The 18,972-nt window shown below is 38.1% G+C and overlaps 1 protein-coding gene across 2 annotated transcripts; it reads left to right on the top strand.

The window, feature by feature from the left end:
- The first annotated feature begins 6,070 nt into the window (after window positions 1-6,070).
- SIKE1 (suppressor of IKBKE 1) lies at window positions 6,071-12,867 on the top strand. 2 transcript variants are annotated; one of them, XM_044238970.1, is made up of 5 exons: window positions 6,071-6,302; window positions 6,527-6,632; window positions 7,496-7,638; window positions 8,899-9,012; window positions 10,948-12,867. In XM_044238970.1, exons 1-5 carry the CDS (start codon window positions 6,132-6,134, stop codon window positions 11,047-11,049), a joined length of 636 nt encoding a protein of 211 aa, XP_044094905.1. In that variant the 5' UTR covers window positions 6,071-6,131; the 3' UTR covers window positions 11,050-12,867. The 2 variants fall into 2 exon arrangements, with proteins under 2 accessions (XP_044094905.1, XP_044094906.1); XM_044238971.1 differs by having other exon boundaries at window positions 6,072-6,290.
- Window positions 12,868-18,972: the final 6,105 nt, after the last annotated feature.

Here is an 18,972-nt window from a genome sequence, read left to right as displayed (position 1 = left end):
AAAGTGGGGAAAGGGGGAGGAAATCTGAAAAACTGCATCACGCATAAGAATCTGATTTACCTAAAGAAACTGTTCAATTACTTAGACTAAGTTTATAGACTCAACTAAAAGCTAGAGTTATTCTTTTTTTCCCATTTCACCTAATGGGATGGATAAGGAGTGCACAAGAAATGGCAAATTATAGAAAAGTAAGCTCGAGTTTCTGTACACATCTGTGTACTGAAAGTAAATTTGTACCCACTGCATACAGTTTTACATATTGATCACAATTGGTCAGCATATTTGTGAAAAATGTGGAGCACATTAGATAATGACATTAAAGAAATATTTTAAAAAACAAATAGCCAATTACATTAAAATAAAAGCACAGTTACCCACCCTTTGGTCCCACGCGGACTCCACCATTGTTAATAGGACTTTGGGGCTGCATTGCTCAGTCCTCCCACTCTGCCAGACAAGCAGCTTCAGTAACCAGAGACTAATCCAATAAGAGGTAATCTGGGTTTCACAATGAGGACCATCCATCTTGCTCATCCCCCGACATTCTGATAATACCCAAATGCCTGTTTTTTGGACTCCCTCATTAATTTGATGAGAAGAGACTTTTTGTTTACTTAAGAAAGATACCAGTCATAGCTTTCGTTTCTTTGTTTTTAATTTCTTTTGTTTTTAATTCTTCCATGCATGAAGGATAAGAGGTCAGTGCCAATGATGTTCTGATTTCATTAAAAACAAAACAACAACAACAAAAACAATGTGTGTGTATCAGTTTCCTAGGGCTATCCCAACAAATCACCACTGGGTGGCTTACTCAAAACAACAGAAATTTATTCTCGCACAGTTGTGGAAGCCAGAAGTCTGAAATCAAGGTGTTAACAGTCCAGATACCCTTTGGAGGCTCTGAGGGAATTCATTCTATGCCTCTCTCCTAACTTCTGGTGGCTGTAGGCAAACCTTGGCTTGTAAACACACCACTCCGATCTCTGCTTCCTTCATATGACATTCTCCCCTGTGTGACTCTGTGTGTCTTTTTCTTTTCTGTTATGGTTTTAAAAAAAGATTTTATTTTTAATCTCTAGGGGCGCCTGGGTGGCTCAGTTGGTTAAATGGCTGCCTTCAGCTCAGGTCATGATCCCAGGGTCCTCAGATCGAGCACTGCATTCGGCTCCCTGCTCAGCAGGAAGCCTGCTTCTCCCTCTCCCACGTCCCCTGATTGCATTCCCTCTCCTGCTGTGTGTCTCCCTCTGTCAAAGAAATAAATAAAATCTTTTAAAAAAAATGTAATCTCTACACCCAAAGTGGGGCTGGAGCTGAGATCAAGAGTCACACACTCTACCAACTAAGCCAGCCAGGCACCCCCTTTCTGTCACTTCTAAGGATAACTGTCTTTGGATTGGGGGTTCATCCTAATCCAGGATGATCTCATCTTGAGATCTTTTCCAATTACAAATGCAAAGATCCCTTTCCAAGTAAGGTTACATTCATAAGCAGAGGGAGTTAAAGCTTGGACTTATCTTTTGGGGAGACGCAATTCAACCTACTACAAAGCATTTTTAACCCTTTTAGGAAATAGGGATGTCAGTTTAAATATTAAGACCAGGACAATAAATTATTAAGTAAAACAACCAATCAGAATTACAGACTTTTTAGATGTTAAAGGTTATTTTCAAAAGCCACAGCAACAATCTCTGAAGTCAGGGTGTCTCATAATTAGAATTAACATTTACGAGGAGTTTTGTGATACAAACTAGTATCTGCTTTTCTGGCTTTCTAGAAGACTAAACATTTTTCCTTATCTTATTGAGATTTCTTTTACATAATGATGAGGGTCTGTGGTTTTTCAAGACCAAGTCCTAGAAAGCCATTAGTTAGCAGCAACAGGAAAAAATTAGGTATGAGAGTTCAAAACTTACCCTATGGAGGACAAAGGAGCAAAATAAAGCAGACACATTTTTCTAATCTTAAACACCAACAATTTCATTCCAAATGTCTCCTGAGAGGCATATACCATATACAGGAAACCATTTTCATGCTTCTTACTTTTGCATACTTCAGAAATTGGCATGGATATGCTCACCATGCTGTATCCATTCTTTACCAGGAAGAAGGCTTGATTGACATTGAACTGTAAGAGTCTTCTAATTATTTGGATGAGTTCATTCATATTGACGTGATCAGGTGCAAGAAACTCAGCTTTATCCTGAGTTTTATTTCCTATCTCCTATTTTATCTCCTATCTCAGGATAGGAGACTGCTTCTCACATTTGTATGGTTCTTCCCCACCCCCACCCCCCGCCGACCCCCGACGCTTGTATGGTACTATTATACTGGGACTTTCTATAGGACTTTCTAGGACTTTCTATACCATACATTATATGGTACTGGGATTTTGGTGGGAGTTGCTTTTGGGTACTTCTGGCGTCTTTTATTCTTTGTTCGAAGGTGCAGCACCATTTGAAGTTTTCTCCAAGGTCTTGGCATGGTAGGTTGAGGTGGTGTGGCAGCAGTGGTTGCTCCGACTGCTTTGCAGCAACTTCTGCAAAGACTTAGTAAATAGCTACTATGTCCCTTTCTTCTCCTGGTTTTTCCTCCTTCAAATGTCCTTCTACTCTCTTACAACTTTTCCTTTATTAGATCCTTCCCATATGAAGGCTACAAATGTACTTAAGACTCATTCATAAAAATAAAAGCAAAAAACAGAAACAAAAACCCTCCTTTGTTTCCATATCTCCTTTTAGCCACTACTAGAATCATAGGATTGGTCAAGGGTTGGAGTTTCCTGCTTACATTTGGCTTTTTTTAAAAGTGCACCAGAGCCCCTGGGGGCACTGTTCGTTAAGTGTCCAACTCTTGATTTAGACTCCGGTCATGATCTCAGGGTAGTGGGATCAAACCCTCCACTCTCATTGAGCTCCAAGCTCAGCACCAAGTCGGTTTGTCTCTCTCTCAGCTACTCCCCACCCACTGCTTGATGTGCGCATGCTCTCTCTCTTTCTCTCTCTCAAGTAAATAAATAAAATCTTCAAAAAAATGTGCATTGAAATTAGGGGTACTAGAGAGACTCTGGTCCAGATTGCCTATTGTAAGAACCCTCTCTGGTCAGGGAAAGAAAATTAAATGACACAGAAATAATCTGTAGGTAGAGAGAATGTGGACATATTCAAAAATAGAAGAGCTGGATGAATTCAAAGAGACAGTAATGGGAGAAAATGTTGCAAGAACTAGATAGATTGAAAGAAAGGTTGTAGTCAAACAATTAGATGAAAGCTTAAAACTTCTGATGATGAACAATTCTTGGTGAATGATCGAGGGTATGACCAAATGATCAAGGGATGGCCAAAACAAATTCAATGTCTCTAGAAATGAGGAGACCAAGGAAGACCATTAGCTAAATTGTCCATATAGACATGAATGCCATGGAAAGCATGAAGTAATCAAAAAGACTGTAAGTCAGTTCCTCAAATCTAGGAATAAAGAAGAATACTCAAGGTAGAAGGTCAGCAATAAGGAAAAATAGAAGATTTTTCAGCTGGAAGACACAAACTTCAAATAAAGTGGAGGTTTTACACAAGCAGGTATGAATGATTACTTGGCAGTGTCATTGGGGAATTAGAACAACCAGTCTAGTTCTCAGCCCTAATGTGGGTGGGGCATAGAAGAATAACTACCACCATTGAAAGGGCAGCAGGCCTTGTGGTATCCTTGAGAAAGAGCTATTAGAGGAAAAGGCGACTTGAGGTAGGGAGGAGACAGTTAGGAGACCCTTGCTTCATAGGGATAAGAAAGGATGATGGCCCAACCTATGATAGCAGTGAGAATACAAAGAAGGAACTATGGAAGGAACTATGTCCTAAAGATATAAAGGACATATATTGCTTTGATAACTAATTAAATGTGAAGAATAACTAGGAAGAATAAAGCACAAATATCAGGATTCTGTTTTGGGCAAATGGGTATGAATGCACTCTTTACTGAAGCAGAGGGAGAAGCAGGTTTAAAAAAATAATAATGAGATCAGGTTTTGACCTCCTTGTCCCTCTGGAAATACCCTATAAGTAACCCAAATTTATATTCTAGGCTCATGAATGAGATTAGGCTACAAAGCTGCATTTGAGAACCATCACCATCATCCCTGAAGGAAGTCAAGGACAAATAAGGGAAAGAGATCACTTAGGGAGAGTGTTTTGTTTTGTTTTAAAGAAAGAAAGAAAGAATGAATGAATGAATGAATGAATGAAAACTCTTTATATCTGTGCCTCTGTGTTAATCTTTTTCCTCTTGGTCAGGAGTCCTGATTCGTTATTTTTGTTAAACTTGTTCTGCATCTCCCTCTTACAATTATTGAATGCCTCCATTGTGCGATTTTGTATTGTGAATACAAAAGTAAAAAGCATTGCTCTTTCCCTGCTTCTTCTCTAACCTCTCACTACTGCTCTGAGGCTCTTGACCTTTTACCAACCTCCTAATTCTGTCATTACCTTCAATTATTTATGAGTATAAACTCCTTTTCCCACTAGAATACTCCCTAAGGGCAGAGACCCTGTGTCATTCTCTGCTGTATTCTAGACACTAAACAGTGCCTGAAACAGAGCAGACTCTCCAAAAATATTTACTAAGGTAATGAATGAAAAAGAACAAAGTTTAACATACAAGCTTGACAAAGTAAACTCTTTTTTTTAAATATTTTATTCATTTATTTGACAGACAGAGATCACAAGTAGGCAGACAGGCTGGCAGAGAGAGAGGAGGAAGCAGGCTCCCCGCTGAACAGAGAGCCCGATGCGGGGCTCGATCCCAGGACCCTGGGATCATGACCTGAGCTGAAGGCAGAGGCTTTAACCCACTGAGCCACCCAGGTGCCCCGACAAAGTAAACTCTTATAAACCAATAAAACAACTAGTACAAAAGTCATTACCATTCTGGTTAATTTATTTTTAATTTGTTAATTGAATTAATAAAGAAAAAATAGGCAAGCAGAAAATAATAGTTACTACATCTCACACCCATTACAATGGCTATCAACAACAGCAATGACAACAAAACAGAAAACACCAAGTGTGAGCACGGATGTGGAGAAATTGAGACCCTTATGCACTGTTGCTAAAATGTAAAATGGTGCAGCCACTGTGAAAAACAGTGTGATCCTTCCTCAAAAAAAATCTAAGCTACAATTACTCCCTGACCCAGCAATTCCACTTCTGGGTACATAGCTAAAAGAATTGAAAGCCGGGACTCAAACTGATAAGCAACAACCCTATTCATGGCAATATTATTCACAACAGCCAAAAGGTGGAAGCAACCCAAGGGTACATAACGGATGAATGAACAAAGAATATATGGCATATACATACAATAGGATATAATTCAGCCTTAAACTGGAAGGAAATTCTGATGTGCATGAATAAAACTGGAGGACATGTTATGTGAAATAATCTAGTCACAAAACAAATATGAATTACACTGATTCCATTCACTGTACATAAAGTATCTCAAGTAGTTAAATTCCTAAAGACAGAAAGTAGAATAGTGGTTGCCAGCAGCTGGGAGGGCTGCAGTGGGATAAGGAGTTAATATTTAATGGGTACAGAGATTCCATTTTGCAAGACGAAGAGTTCTGGAGATGGATGTGGTCATAGTTACACAACAAAGGGAATGCACTTAATATTACTGGAGTGTACTTTCTAATACGCTTGAGATGGTACATTTTGTTGTATTTTACCACAAGTTTTTAAAAATTAATTTCAGAGAGAAATTAGTCAAAGAGACTAAGCGCCAAAAAAAAAAAAAAAAAAAAAATTAAAAAGCTGATGACTGAGTAACAACCGACTTCAATCAAAACGCTTAGAAGGAAGAAAGAAACTCAGTCCGCCCAGCCGCAAACCATTTTGACCACCAGGCCCTGGGAGCCAGACACCAAAGGCGGGGAAGTGCCAGGCCTGAGGCTCCGCGCAGGTGAAGCTCCAGGAGGCCACTCCTTAAAGTAAGTCACCCGCGGCCTGGGCCGCCACTGCGCAGGCGCGTATGGCTGCTGCGCCTTCGGAACGTACCGGAAGTGACGTTTGTAACGCTGGGCCGGGTTCAGGGAAGATTCGGGTCCGTGATCAAGGCTGGGCCTGTGGTCCTGGGCCACTATGAGCTGCACCATCGAGAAGATCCTGACAGACGCCAAGACGCTGCTGGAGCGGCTGCGGGAACACGACGCGGCCGCCGAGTCGCTGGTGGATCAGTCCGCCGCGCTGCACCGGCGGGTGGCCGCTATGCGGGAGGCGGGGACGGCCCTTCCGGACCAGGTCGGGCAAAGGGTAGGGGTCCGTGCCCGCAGGATCTGTGCACCCGAGGGGTGGAGGGCGAAGCAACGTGGGAACTCGGGTTTAAGTCTATGCCTAGTCTCAGAGGGTGGCGGTGAGACCTTTCTGCGGGGTCGGGGTTGAGAATGCTGCCATGGAGCTCCGATTCCTGCTTCTTCGGTTGCATCCGCGGCTGTTTCCCTGTTAATGGCGCGCTTAGTCTGTCTCTGTTTGTTCAGTATCAAGGAGATGCACCCGATATAAAGGACATGTCCAAATTCAAACCTCACATTCTGCTGTCCCAAGAGAATACACAGATTAGAGACTTGCAGCAGGAAAACAGAGGTTAGTCAGGCCTTTTTGCGTAGTACGATTTTCTCATATCCAGTAATATTTCAAAAGTTTTTGCCTAACTATTCATCCTGTATGTATCTTAAGATTAGGACTTTTAAAAGCGTTATTCTGTGATGATCCCTAACAATAAAGTGTTACGTTACCCATTTTAAGCTCATCCGACTGATTTTGTATCTGTAGGCCGCTTTTCAAAGGGGTGCTTAGTAGAGTTGAATTATTGCATGGCTTATTTATGTATCCCCTTATGGATATTTGCACAATAAAAGTGTTAATATACTCAAGGGCTTGAACTTTTTATGTTTAAATATTAATTGAAATACACACTGACGTTAAGATTGAGGAGATTTTTTTTTTAATGTTCTTGTGCAAGGTGGAAGAACTGAATTTTAGCTTCAGGGTGTATATTGTTAGGCTTGCTGAGTACATTATTAATGATAGCAGTATGAAGTTATTTGTATATCACTTGACAGAGAACTTTCGCATATATCATCCCATTATATTCTTATGTCTTCATTTTGACGTAGATAAGTCTTAGGTACTTAATATGACAGTGCAGTTAAGAAATAGGCTCAGAGAGGGTAATGATTTTCATAAGAATAGTAGTAAGCTTGTAACTCACTGAACTGAACTGAAACCCATGTCTTCTAGTTGTTTCTACCAGACTCTGCTGCCTCTGCCTGGAAAGTTATTTTTATCATAGACCTTAACCGTTGAGTTTTGTGGACTTAAACACTGAGTATAACTTTGCATTCACAATATCTCATGGAGTGTCATAAAATTCCAACTGTTAAGAGTTTTGGCTTTGGGAGCTCTCTCTCAGACGCCACTGCCAAGTGATTTTATTTTTTTGATAGAGCTATGGGTTTCCTTGGAGGAACACCAGGATGCTTTGGAACTCATCATGAGCAAGTACCGGAAACAGATGTTACAATTAATGGTTGCTAAAAAGGCTGTGGATGCTGAACCAGTCCTGAAAGCTCACCAGTCTCACTCTGCAGTAAGAAACTTTGATGAATAACTTCTGAATGAATGGGATTAAAATCTTGAATTGTTTTAAATTGCTTGTTTTTGAAGGAAAGTAAGCTTGTTTATCACATTCACTGTTGATTTTGCAGCAGCTTTGGAAGGATATGAATAGAAAGAAGGGAGTAATAGGCAGCTCAGAAGCATTTTTCTTTTAGTGGGACTAAGGTTCTTACTCCTGTCTGCCCCAAGATCTCTTTTCACAAGATTAATGGATGCTTATGCAAACATAAGGCAAGGTAGTGCTGATGGTGCTCAGTAAATACTTGGTTGGTTACAACTGTATTTCCACTAAACTATAAGCTCCTTGATTAAGGAGCATGGATTCTTCTCTTATCCCTAGCACAGTACCTGGCACATAGCAGGTGGTCAGTAAACCTTTATTAAAGTGAACTACATAGCATCATACTATGTTGTTAGAGAGAAATAATATTTAATATTTAAACAACAAAATATTAAAATAATATATAAAATACATAATATAAAATATAATGTATATAATATATTAAACAATAAATAATTAAATATTAAATAATATTTAAATGATATTTTTAAAAATACATGGCATAGTTTCTGTACTTCGGTTGCTTACGTTGTAATTTGGGAGACCCAATAATTGTGCTTATGTTTGTAGAGTGTTTAATAGGTATCATTGTACATTCATATATATTATATCATTGAAACCAGGGTTGATAGATTGGCACCTCACTATTTGTTCTATGGAATTTATGAAAGATAAGTTTCATCTTAGACTCCTTTGAAGGCATTTTATGGACTTAACAAAAGTCTTGGTGAGCAGGAATATTTTAAATATGTGACTAGCTCTCAAAGTAAATAAATAAATAAATAGCTCTCATCTGGAAGAGAAAAACAAACTGTTTTCTGTAATGTGGAGAAAAGAACTTAAAAGATACAGTTTAGCTCACATGAGAAAGTTGGGAAGAGATATAACCAAGGATAAAGTAAGGTACCTTGGGATGTGGTAGGCTTCCTGCCAATTAAACTATTCAGTGGGTAGTTAGACTAGAATCAGTCTTTAAAACAAATTGTGAATACCACAAGATAACTTTATTATGGCTTTGCCTCTAAGGACTCAGATTATAGTGAAACTTCTACATAACTTCTGTAGCATAGATTAAATGAACTTCTAACATTGTAATACACGTATCCTCATGAACTTCATATCTGCAGAAAAAATAACTTTTTCGCTTTTTTTTTCTTAATATCTTCACAGGAAATTGAGAGTCAGATTGACAGAATCTGTGAAATGGGAGAAGTGATGAGGAAAGCAGTTCAGATGGATGATGACCAATTTTGTAAGATTCAGGAAAAACTGGCCCAATTAGAGGTAAGATTGTTGCTATTATAGGTTCGCAATACTTAGGACGTTTTCTCAGAGTCTGGAAGGTAGGCCATCACTATCCTAGGCAGTGTATTGATGTTTTCTTTGTGTTCATGATTTAAAATGAAAACTTCTTCCAGGAGTATCCAGCTGTCTCAGTTGCTTGAGTGTCTGACTCTTGAGTTCATCTCAGGTCATGATCCCAGGGTTGTGAAATGATCCCCGTGTTGGGCTCACTCAACTTCTTTCTGCTTGAGATCCTCTCCCTCTTCCTCTGCCCCTGCTGCTCCCCATTCTCTTTCTCTAAAAAATAAGTAAAATCTTAAAACAACTCCTTCTCCATAACCTTTTTAGGAACATAAATGTAATCAGCAGCAAACAATGAAAATGCCAACTATGTCTTGGCTAGAAATTGAAATAATTGTCATATTAAGAGGGTAGAGACAGTGGAAGAAACAAATTACATGTGAGCTAAAATCCCTCCAGGGAACGCCTGGGTGGTTCAGTTAAGCGTCTGCCTCCAGTTCAGGTCATGATCCCAGGGTTCTGGGAGCAGGTACTGCGTCAGGCTCCTTGCTCAGCAGGGAACCTAGTGCTCCCCCTGCTTGTGCACGCTCACTCTCTCCCCCTCTCTGTCTGACAAATTAATCTTCAAAAAATTAAAATACAAAAAAAATTTTAAAAATTAAAAATAAATCCCTCCTGTCGTAAAAGGAAGTCGAAATTGATCATCAAAAAATAGCAATACAGCCATATTAATAATTATTGATCATTCCTCTATGAATCATAGAAGTACCAAAAGAAAGAGAGAAAAATATTAAAAGTGGTTACCTTTGGGGAACAAGGCCTGCCACTTATTTTATAAACCTTATGGTCTTGATTTTTTAAAAGTTATTTTCATGTAATTTTTTTCATTATAATAGCAATATTTTACAAAAAAAAAAAAAGGCATGGGGGTATTAGTGTGCTCATAAAATTATTAAGAAAACACATTAAAATAGGTGGTTTGAATGTTGCTTAATTACCAGGTACTATCATGGACCCTTTGAGAAATACCAGAGGAAAAAAGATAGGATATTTCTGAATATTGTGAAAGGAATAAGACTGATATGATATGAAATGCTTCATACATGCTAGGGGAGATGCACAGTACTAAGGAAAGCACTTTATATGGTAGACGATTTAATGACCATGGGCCCAGACTCTTGGTGAAACGTGAAGATGCTGTGGTTTATCAGAATTTCCTACAGAGAGAAAAAAGATGAAAAGTGCATGCTGCCCTACCTGGAAATCAAAGGGAGTGACAAAGGTCTCAAATAGGAATTAGGAGTTAGTTAAAATGATAGGATGACTTTATCTGCACTATCCCTGATTTACTCAGATATAGAAATAGCCCTGAGGAAATATGGGACAAATTTTATTAAATATTTTAAGTGGAAAGGACACAGGCATCAGATTGAAACCCCAGGAATACCACATCCAAGTTGTCTGAGTTTGGACAAGTTTTTGGACTTTTGTGGGCCACAGTGTCCTCATCTTAAAGAGAACATGGATGTGAGCAATGGTACCTGCCCTATGGGTTGTTCTGAGGTGTACATATGTATATATGTACATCTTACATATGTAAGACACCCAGTGGTACCTACTCCCCAGTGAGTAGTTTCTTTCCCCTTTCTTTCCTTTCTCCAAAACATCCAGGAGAGAAGACTGAGCAGAGTCAAGGTATTTTTAGGAATTTAAAAGGCACAGGGCATATTCAGTTACTCAGGAAATGTATGTTAAATGATGAATAATTAGTGTTTTAGGAAATTCTCAATTACTTTCTTTCCATAAAACGTTTAAAATTAAAACACTCTCTGTTCCTGGTCTAAAACAGTGTATTCTGATGTAGTTTGACAGTCAAAATAGTTGATATAAACAAACCTTTTTTTTTTTTTCCAGCTTGAAAATAAAGAACTTCGAGAATTACTATCCATCAGCAGTGAGTCTCTTCAGGTCAGGAAGGAAAACTCAATGGACACTGCTTCCCAAGCCATCAAATAACTCAACTTCTGAATGACAGCTGTTTATCAAGGAAGGAAATTATCTTTCTATTTGAGTATTGTCCATTTAGTGTCTTGCCTCAGACTTGATTTAATGTTTATTAAAGGTATCAGGTGGCAGTTTAGAATTTGCAGTCAAATTGGCTGTCCACAAAATGGTTTTTGGGTGTGTTCGTGAAATACACACGGAGTTTCACCATTCCTTTCTCTAAGAGACCTACTTTTACTTTTCAGTTCTGGGACCTCAATTTATTATTGGTTCCTTTTTGTTTCTTCACATCTCTCAGACTTAGAGCCTTTTATTATAAGCCAGCAATCTTTATTTTATATAGGATTATAAATTACACTTCTAAAAAAATTTTAAGAGATTAGCTTTTTAAATTATTTGGCACAAATCTAGATTTTTTTTTTCCCTATTTGCGAAAAGTAATACAATTCCACACAACTAGATTGGCAGATTGTCTGATTTGTGATGTCATTCACCTCCTATGAAGTTTTAAGTCTCTCTGGTGCTAAGAGTTGGCACTTTATGACCTGGTGTCTTTACTCTTAATTTGAGAGAACCTACTGCTAGTTCCCAAGAAGCATACTTGAAAATAGGTAACTGGAGAGTCATCATATTGTTCAAAGAACCCTGAGAAATTTGTCCTTTGTGTGACATACACATGTACTCTTCGTTCAGATGCTGAAGGAGCTGTTATTTATTCTGTTAGAAATTAATAGTCAATTTTTCAATATTGTCCTCCTAGGTAATCTTCAACTTGGATGGTTTACTCAGTTGAAGAGCATAAAATGGGTCTTTTCACATTGTAGTTTTTAGGTACTACATTCTATTTAATTTATATATAACTTTTGTTTCATAGTTAAGAACCATCACTTACTTAGATGTCTTTCATTACTAGTACTGCTAGTTGGCTTTCTTTTTAGATCCATTTATCATGAGGAAGCAAAATTTTATCACTCAATGTCTGATGCTGTGTTGAGATTCAAATGCTGAGCGGTCAACCAGACTTACTCATCAACTCACTCGCCTATCTCAGTTTAGTTACACGCCAAATTTACAAATTGCTTCATGTTACACTATCAACTCGGGTTTGCCCCAAAATAATTGAAATAATGAATCCCAAACCTGTCCATATTTTCCAGTAGCACTGAGCACCATACTGACAGGAGACACAGTATTTAAAAGAGTTTTTTCTTAGTACTTTGTGTGATGTAAAATTTCTTTTGTACTGCCAGAAAGATTTGACTCCAGTTAAAACAATAAAACATCACGAAGATATCCTAAAAGCATCTGACCCCACTAATACTGAAAGAATTTGGCCTATTGTGGTGGTCTTTAATGATTAGGTGTATGTCATTTAGAAACTCAAATTTCTATTCAAAGTCCTGCATAGAATTTGAAAAATACTTCCACCCCCAATGTAGGCATTTTAATCTTATTTCCCAACAGGAAGTAAAACTTTAGTCCAGCCATTTGGCTTGAAGTATATGCCCTAACTGCCACTTTGTGTCCCATGGTTCCACTCAGGAAGCAGGTACCCCTACGTGATATATCAGCTGCCATGGCCAATTTTCAGTAAAAATGATAAAGTCATCAAATGGCCCATTAAAGTATGAGATAGTGTCTCATTATCTGCCTTATGTTCCTTTAAAGTTGTTTACATATTGGATATCAGGATAAATCTATGTTAACTTTTCCCCCTCCCATCAAAAGCTTGAAGTTTGAGTGAAAGAGCTCTCAGTGCCCTACAAAATGTAAATTTTGGCTGGTGTTAATACAAATACAGCATTTCTAATAAAAATATTTTAAGAATAATAGTTAAATTTTACTCAGTAATGAGTCTAATTATTAGGAAATACAAAGGTTTCTTTTTTACATATATAGCAACCTGTTAAATAAACGGATTTTCATAAGTATTTTGTAATTAGCATTATGTAGTCGGCAGTATAACTCTACAAATAGCTGTTTCTAAAATGGTTTTAGAGATTTCTTCATGATTAAAAATCCAAAATTATACAATTAGAAATCATAAAAAGTTAAAACAGAGTTTGGAAGTACCTTGAAAAATGCTTAAGTAGTACCCATTTTTACCTTAATAATACCTTATTTTGGTGTTCCTCAAAATGGTTGGCTGACTACTGGAACAGAAATCTGGGAATGGGATCCAGGAATTTATGCTTTAATAATTGTCCCTGATAACTTCTAAGGATACTATTTTGAAATCTAGTCTACTATGTACCAGACACTTCATTTGGAGTTATGAATGGAAAAAGGTAGGGGAAAAACCTTGACACTTTCAGAAGAAAAATTCGGTAGAGAAGACCTATAATTACAGTGCAGTGATACATCTAATATGAGGGTGTACAGGACACGGAGGAGAAAGCTTGGTGCTTTCTAGTTATCATATAATCTCCATTTCTTTTTTTTTTTTTTTTTAAAGATTTTATTTATTTATTTGACAGAGCGAGATCACAAGCAGGCAGAGAGGCAGGCAGAGAGAGGAGGAAGCAGGCTCCCTGCTGAGCAGAGAGCCCGATGCAGGCCTCGATCCCAGGACCCTGAGATCATGACCTGAGCCGAAGGCAGCGGCTTAACCCACTGAGCCACCCAGGCGCCCTATAATCTCCATTTCAACTGTACCTCGTTTTACACATACTCAGGCCCAAGGAGGTTATGCTACATATCTAAACAAGATTCCAACCCGCAGAGACTCTAAAACAATTTTAACCACTAAGTTAAGATTCTTAACCACTAACTTAAATGCCAAATACTGGTGGGAATTCAAGTGGTTCTTGATTAGTAAAAACTACTTTTAGTAATAGTGCAAAGGAAACACCATAGCCCATATATTAGGAAATAGGAATTCAATAAATGGAGTCATAATGAGACCTATTTATCATCTCTTCTAGAATGATGTAGCTGAAAGCTTGTATGCATGCAACTGACACAATGTTTCATCAGTGGTTTTACCTATGTATGGAAAAGTGCAGTTCTGTCTTTGAAATCTGCTTCCTTAGCATGTATGGCTTTCATCTTTCATGTTCTTGTGGTTGCAAGAAGGTTGGTGCTGTGCCAGGTGTCTTGGCCATATTGAAGGCAGAAAGAAAGAGAGAAACGGCCTATGTCAATGTGTGTATCCTCTTTTATGAAGAAAAGCAAAGCTTTCCCAGAAATTCCAGACAGATTTACCTGTCTCACTTGCATGCCTCTATAAATGGTTACTTCTGTCTGCAAGGACTGGGTACATAGTTGCCTCAAATAAAATCAGTATTCTATTAACAAGGAGGAAAGAGTATTGAGAAAGCAATTAATGATGTCTGACAAGTCCTTTTACATTGAATAGTTTTAACAAGTGAAAACATTAGCTGAAGGTGTTGGTGTTAGGTAGCCAAGAGAATGAGCTGGAATGGCAGACAACTGTCATTTCTTTTTTGGCTGCCCAGTATCCTTATTCCTATCCTTTTAGGGAATCCCTCACCTAATGAGGCAAAGCCTTCCTCCCTCCTAAGAAATTTGAAAGTGTCAGATAAAGGTTTTCCCAGTCTCTTTTGCAGCTAAGGAAGATGCATCTGTCTTAAAACTCTAAAGTTAGGCAAAAAAGCAGGAAATTATAGAATTTGAGTAAAGGCCTACAACACTGGCTACCATATGCAGTTCCCCAGAGGAGCTGCAAAAGTGGCTTGAATAACATTCAGTAACCAGTGTCAGCGAAGTCAGGGGTGTAAGCTGCCGTGTCTCTGCCACACAGTGGGATCTTCACTGAAGCAATTATCTGAAGTGATTAGAGGCTCTGTAGCCTCTAATTCTAGTTTTTCTGGCTGTCTTAGTGATCCTGAAGATTGCTTATTAGCGTTTCAATAAAATCACTTTTTGTTAAAGTTAACCCGAATTGCCTATAATTAAGAATGCTAATTGATAAAATAAGCAGTTTTAAAAATAACCATGCCAGGGGCACCTGGGTGGCTCAGTTAAGTGCCCAACTCTTGATCTCAGCTCCTGTCTTGATTTCAGGGTTATGAGTTAATCCCTGTGTTTGGTTCCAGACTGGGTGTGGAGACTACTTAAAAACAAACAAAAAAAAAAAACATGCAAATATAAATTTTGCAACACTGTATACATAGTGTTGTACTTACATTTTAATGTTTGACACATAAAAGGATGTGTAACATGCAATAGATTTTCAAACATAATCACTTGTTACCTAAGAATTAGAACATTACCCACAATTTGCATTTATCTATTTGAGCTCCTCTCCTGTTTCTCCCCACCCCGCTACTCCCTTTTCTTGATAGTTCTCTCACATGGGAAAAGACCTAAAATATGTATGTATCCCTAAAGTGCCATTTTTTAGTTTTGTTCCTTTTTGAGCTTCACAAAAATGGTATCATATTTTACATAGACTATGGAGATCTGGTTTTTTTTCACTCAACATTGTTTCTAAGATCCTTTTGTACATAGCTGTCATTTATTTGCACTGATGTACAATATTTCATTGTGTAACTATGTAATAGATTGTGAAAATACATATATAATAGTACAGTTATGCATTTTTAAATCCTAGTATCTGACTTCCTTATTTCTAATTCTCCATCTACCTCGTTTAGATTAAATATGTTTCACAATAAGCGGTCATATTGCACATTTTTCAGTTGTTTCACTTGCAATTGTCTCAGCAACCTTCAGAGGGAATTAAGGACTATTATCTGCTAATATGATGGATATTTTTTCTTTTGTTACAAAGAATCCTAAAGAGGAGGCAGAACCTTCAGAGCTTCTGAATGAACTACAATTCACTCAAAATTTGATCTAGCCTCCTAAAAATACACAAAAAATTGATGGAAGTGGTCTTCTGTATGTTATTGATCCTAAGATTCATTTTTATTTCCTATTTTAACATCTCTAAAATTGGGATAGGTCTAATACATGTAGGGGTTTGTAGTGTAGTTGATTCTAAGCATAAGCAAAATTAGCCATGTTCCTGATGGCATGGACTGGCCAAAGGTAAGTTCTTGGTATTCTGATCAAGAAACCATTTTAAGGGGTGCCTGGGTGGCTCAGTCGGTTAAGTGTCTGCCTTTGACTCAAGTCATGATCCCAGGGTCTGGAATGGAGCCCCACATCAGGCTCCTTGCTCAGCAGGGAGCCTGCTTCTCTTTTTCCCTCTGCTGCTCCCCTTGCTTGTACTCTATCCTCTCAATCTCTGTCAAATAAGTAAATAAAATCTTTTAAAAACTTTTTTAAAGCACTATTCAAAAAGGGAATAGGGGTTTAGCTGTTGTTTATGAACTTTGCATTCATGTGAACCTTTCTGTAGGATCAGGAGAGTGCCAGCACAAGAACTTGGATTATGGCTGTATTAATTCTCTCTTATAGCCATATAACAGATTACCGCAAATTTAGTACTTTAAAGCAATGCTCATTTATTCTACGATTCTGTAGGTTAGAAGTCCATGCAGGGTTTAACGAGGTTCCCATCTAATGATCTCACAAGGCTGAAATCAAGCTGTCAGCATAGGCTAGCATCTCATTTGAGGCTCGAGCCCTCTCCCAAGTTCACATCGTTGTTGGCAAAATTCCTTCCTGTGCAGGTGTACAACTCCTAGGACTTCAAGGCCAATAGAAGTTCCGACTCCCTTTATAGACTCCACTTATAAATGCTCACCTGAGGAGTGCCTGGGTGGCTCAGTCCATTAAGCAACTGACTCAATTTTGGGTCAGGTCATGATCTCAGGGTCCTGAGATTGAACCCTGTGTTGGGTTCCACGCTCAGCTCGGGCTGTTTGAGAGTCCCTCCCCCTCTGTCCCTCCCCTCACACCCTCTCACTCCTCTAAGAATAAATAAATAAAAGTCTTGAAAATAAAAAAATAAAAGCTCACCAGGCCTAACCAAAAGAATCTTCAGCTTGATTAACCCAACTAATTAGCTTAATTACAACTGCAGTAATCTCTTCTCCACAAAGGAGATAGGACTATCTTCTAATATCCACAGGTTCAGCCCATGCTCAAGGGCAGGTGATTATACACAGCATGTACACGAGGTGGTGGGATTCTTGTAAGCCATCTTAGCATTCCGCTGACTACAAGGCTTTTAGCAGCTTGGAATAAAATCCTAGACAACGACACACTCTTATGAAATTCTGCATTACCAGTATTCTTGATGACCCAAGAATGATTCTGTGAGGAAAACCTGCACATCTATGAGCCAAAAAGAGATTTAGCAAGATCTATCAACGTATGTCAAAATCAGTGAACCAAAGTTTAGCAGAAAAAGGTATTTTCCTAGTCCTTGTTAGTTTCCTAGAGTTACCATAACAGATTAATACAAATGGATGGCTTAAAACAATAGAAATTTATTCTCACAGTTCTGATGGCTAAAAGTCTGAAATTAAAGTGTTGACAAGGTTGGTTCCTTCAGTTTCTGCCAATCTTTGGCTTCTAGATATAGTACGGCAATTTCTGCTTCAGTCTTTCTGTGGTATTCTCCCTGTATGTTTGTGTCTGTGTCCAAATTCCCCTCTTTGAAGAATACCAGTCATTGGACTAGTGTTGACTGTAATTCATTATGACTTTATCTGTTTGATTATATCTGCAAAGACCCTATTCCCAAAAAGGCCACATTCTGAGCTTCTGAATAGACTTCAATTTTGAGAGGAAAAATTAAGTATAGTCCCAAAGCATCTTCTCCCGCTCCCCCACAAAAAAACATTTAGTAATTATAAAGGAAAAATTAAAATTTTACTATGAATAATCCTGGCCAACTCCACTTTAACCAACTGATTAAGGTAAACATCACTAATAATACATTTCAACATTTTATGCCCCCTGGTATGAGGCAGTGAGAAGGGTACATAATCTAAACAATGTTTCAAGGAAAACATCAGATAAAAACAAGTAGAACGATGTTTACAAAATAACTGATCAATGTTCTAAAGTATCCAGGTCATGAAAGATAAGAAACTTTCATAGAATGGAGGAGAGTAAGGAGACATAACAGCTAAATGCAGGGTGGGATTCTGGATTTGATTCTGGAAACGAAAATGGATATTAGGGGGAAAACTGACAAAACCTGAATAAATTTTGTAGTTTAGTTAATATTGTGTCAAGGTTAATTTCCTAGTTCAGAAAATTGTTCTATGGTTAGGTAACCTTAACATAATGGGAAACTGGGTGAAGGGTTTTGAGAACTTTCTACATAATTTTTCTAATTCTTTTGTAAGTCTCAACCCAGTTAACTCAACTGAGACATCTGGGTGGCTCAATTGGTTAAGTGTCTACCTTCCATTCAGGTCATGATCTCAGGGTCCTGGGATTGAGCCATAGGTTGGGAATCCCTGCTCAGCAGGGAGCCTCCTTCAGCCTCTGCCTACTGCTCCCCCGGCTTGTGCTTGCTTACTCTCTCTCTCTGCCAAATAAAGAAAATAAAATCTTTAGAGAATAAAATAAAATAATCTCAAAAAATTCATATTTCCCTGATTACTAATGAGGCTAAGCATAATTTCAAATGCTTATTTGCCCACACATTTTTTAATTTTTTTAAAATTTTACTTTTTTAAAATTAAATTTTTTTTTTTTATTTATTTGAGAGAGAGAGCACGAGGAGGGGATGGGGCAGAAGGAGAAGGAGAAGTAAGCTCCCTACTGAGCAGGGAGCCCAATACAGGGCTCAGTCCCAGGGCCCCAGGACCATGACCTAAGCCGAAGGCAAACACTTAACAGTAAGCCACCCAGGCACACCTATATAGTTTTTTTTTAATGAGGACATTCAAGTGATTCCCCCATTTCTTTTCCTTGACTTTTTCTTATTTATATGTATTAATATATACTCATAATACTAATACATGGTCAGTTTTACAGGTTGCAAACATATATTCTCCTAATTTGTTGATTTTAAATTTTTTAATGTCTGTTGATCAATGATTA

Source organism: Neovison vison, chromosome 2 (assembly GCF_020171115.1).
Source record: "Neovison vison isolate M4711 chromosome 2, ASM_NN_V1, whole genome shotgun sequence".
NCBI classification, from domain to species: domain Eukaryota; kingdom Metazoa; phylum Chordata; class Mammalia; order Carnivora; family Mustelidae; genus Neogale; species Neogale vison.
This window is presented reverse-complemented; position numbering and strand designations above follow the sequence as displayed.

Bases quoted from the DNA above. Each gene is read 5' to 3' on its own strand.
- SIKE1 (XM_044238970.1), top strand. From the start codon at position 6,132: ATGAGCTGCACCATCGAGAAGATCCTGACAGACGCCAAGACGCTGCTG. The intron at 6,633-7,495 runs GTTAGTCAGGCC...TTTTTTTGATAG, and splicing joins CTTGCAGCAGGAAAACAGAG to AGCTATGGGTTTCCTTGGAG. The intron at 9,013-10,947 runs GTAAGATTGTTG...TTTTTTTTCCAG, and splicing joins AAAAACTGGCCCAATTAGAG to CTTGAAAATAAAGAACTTCG.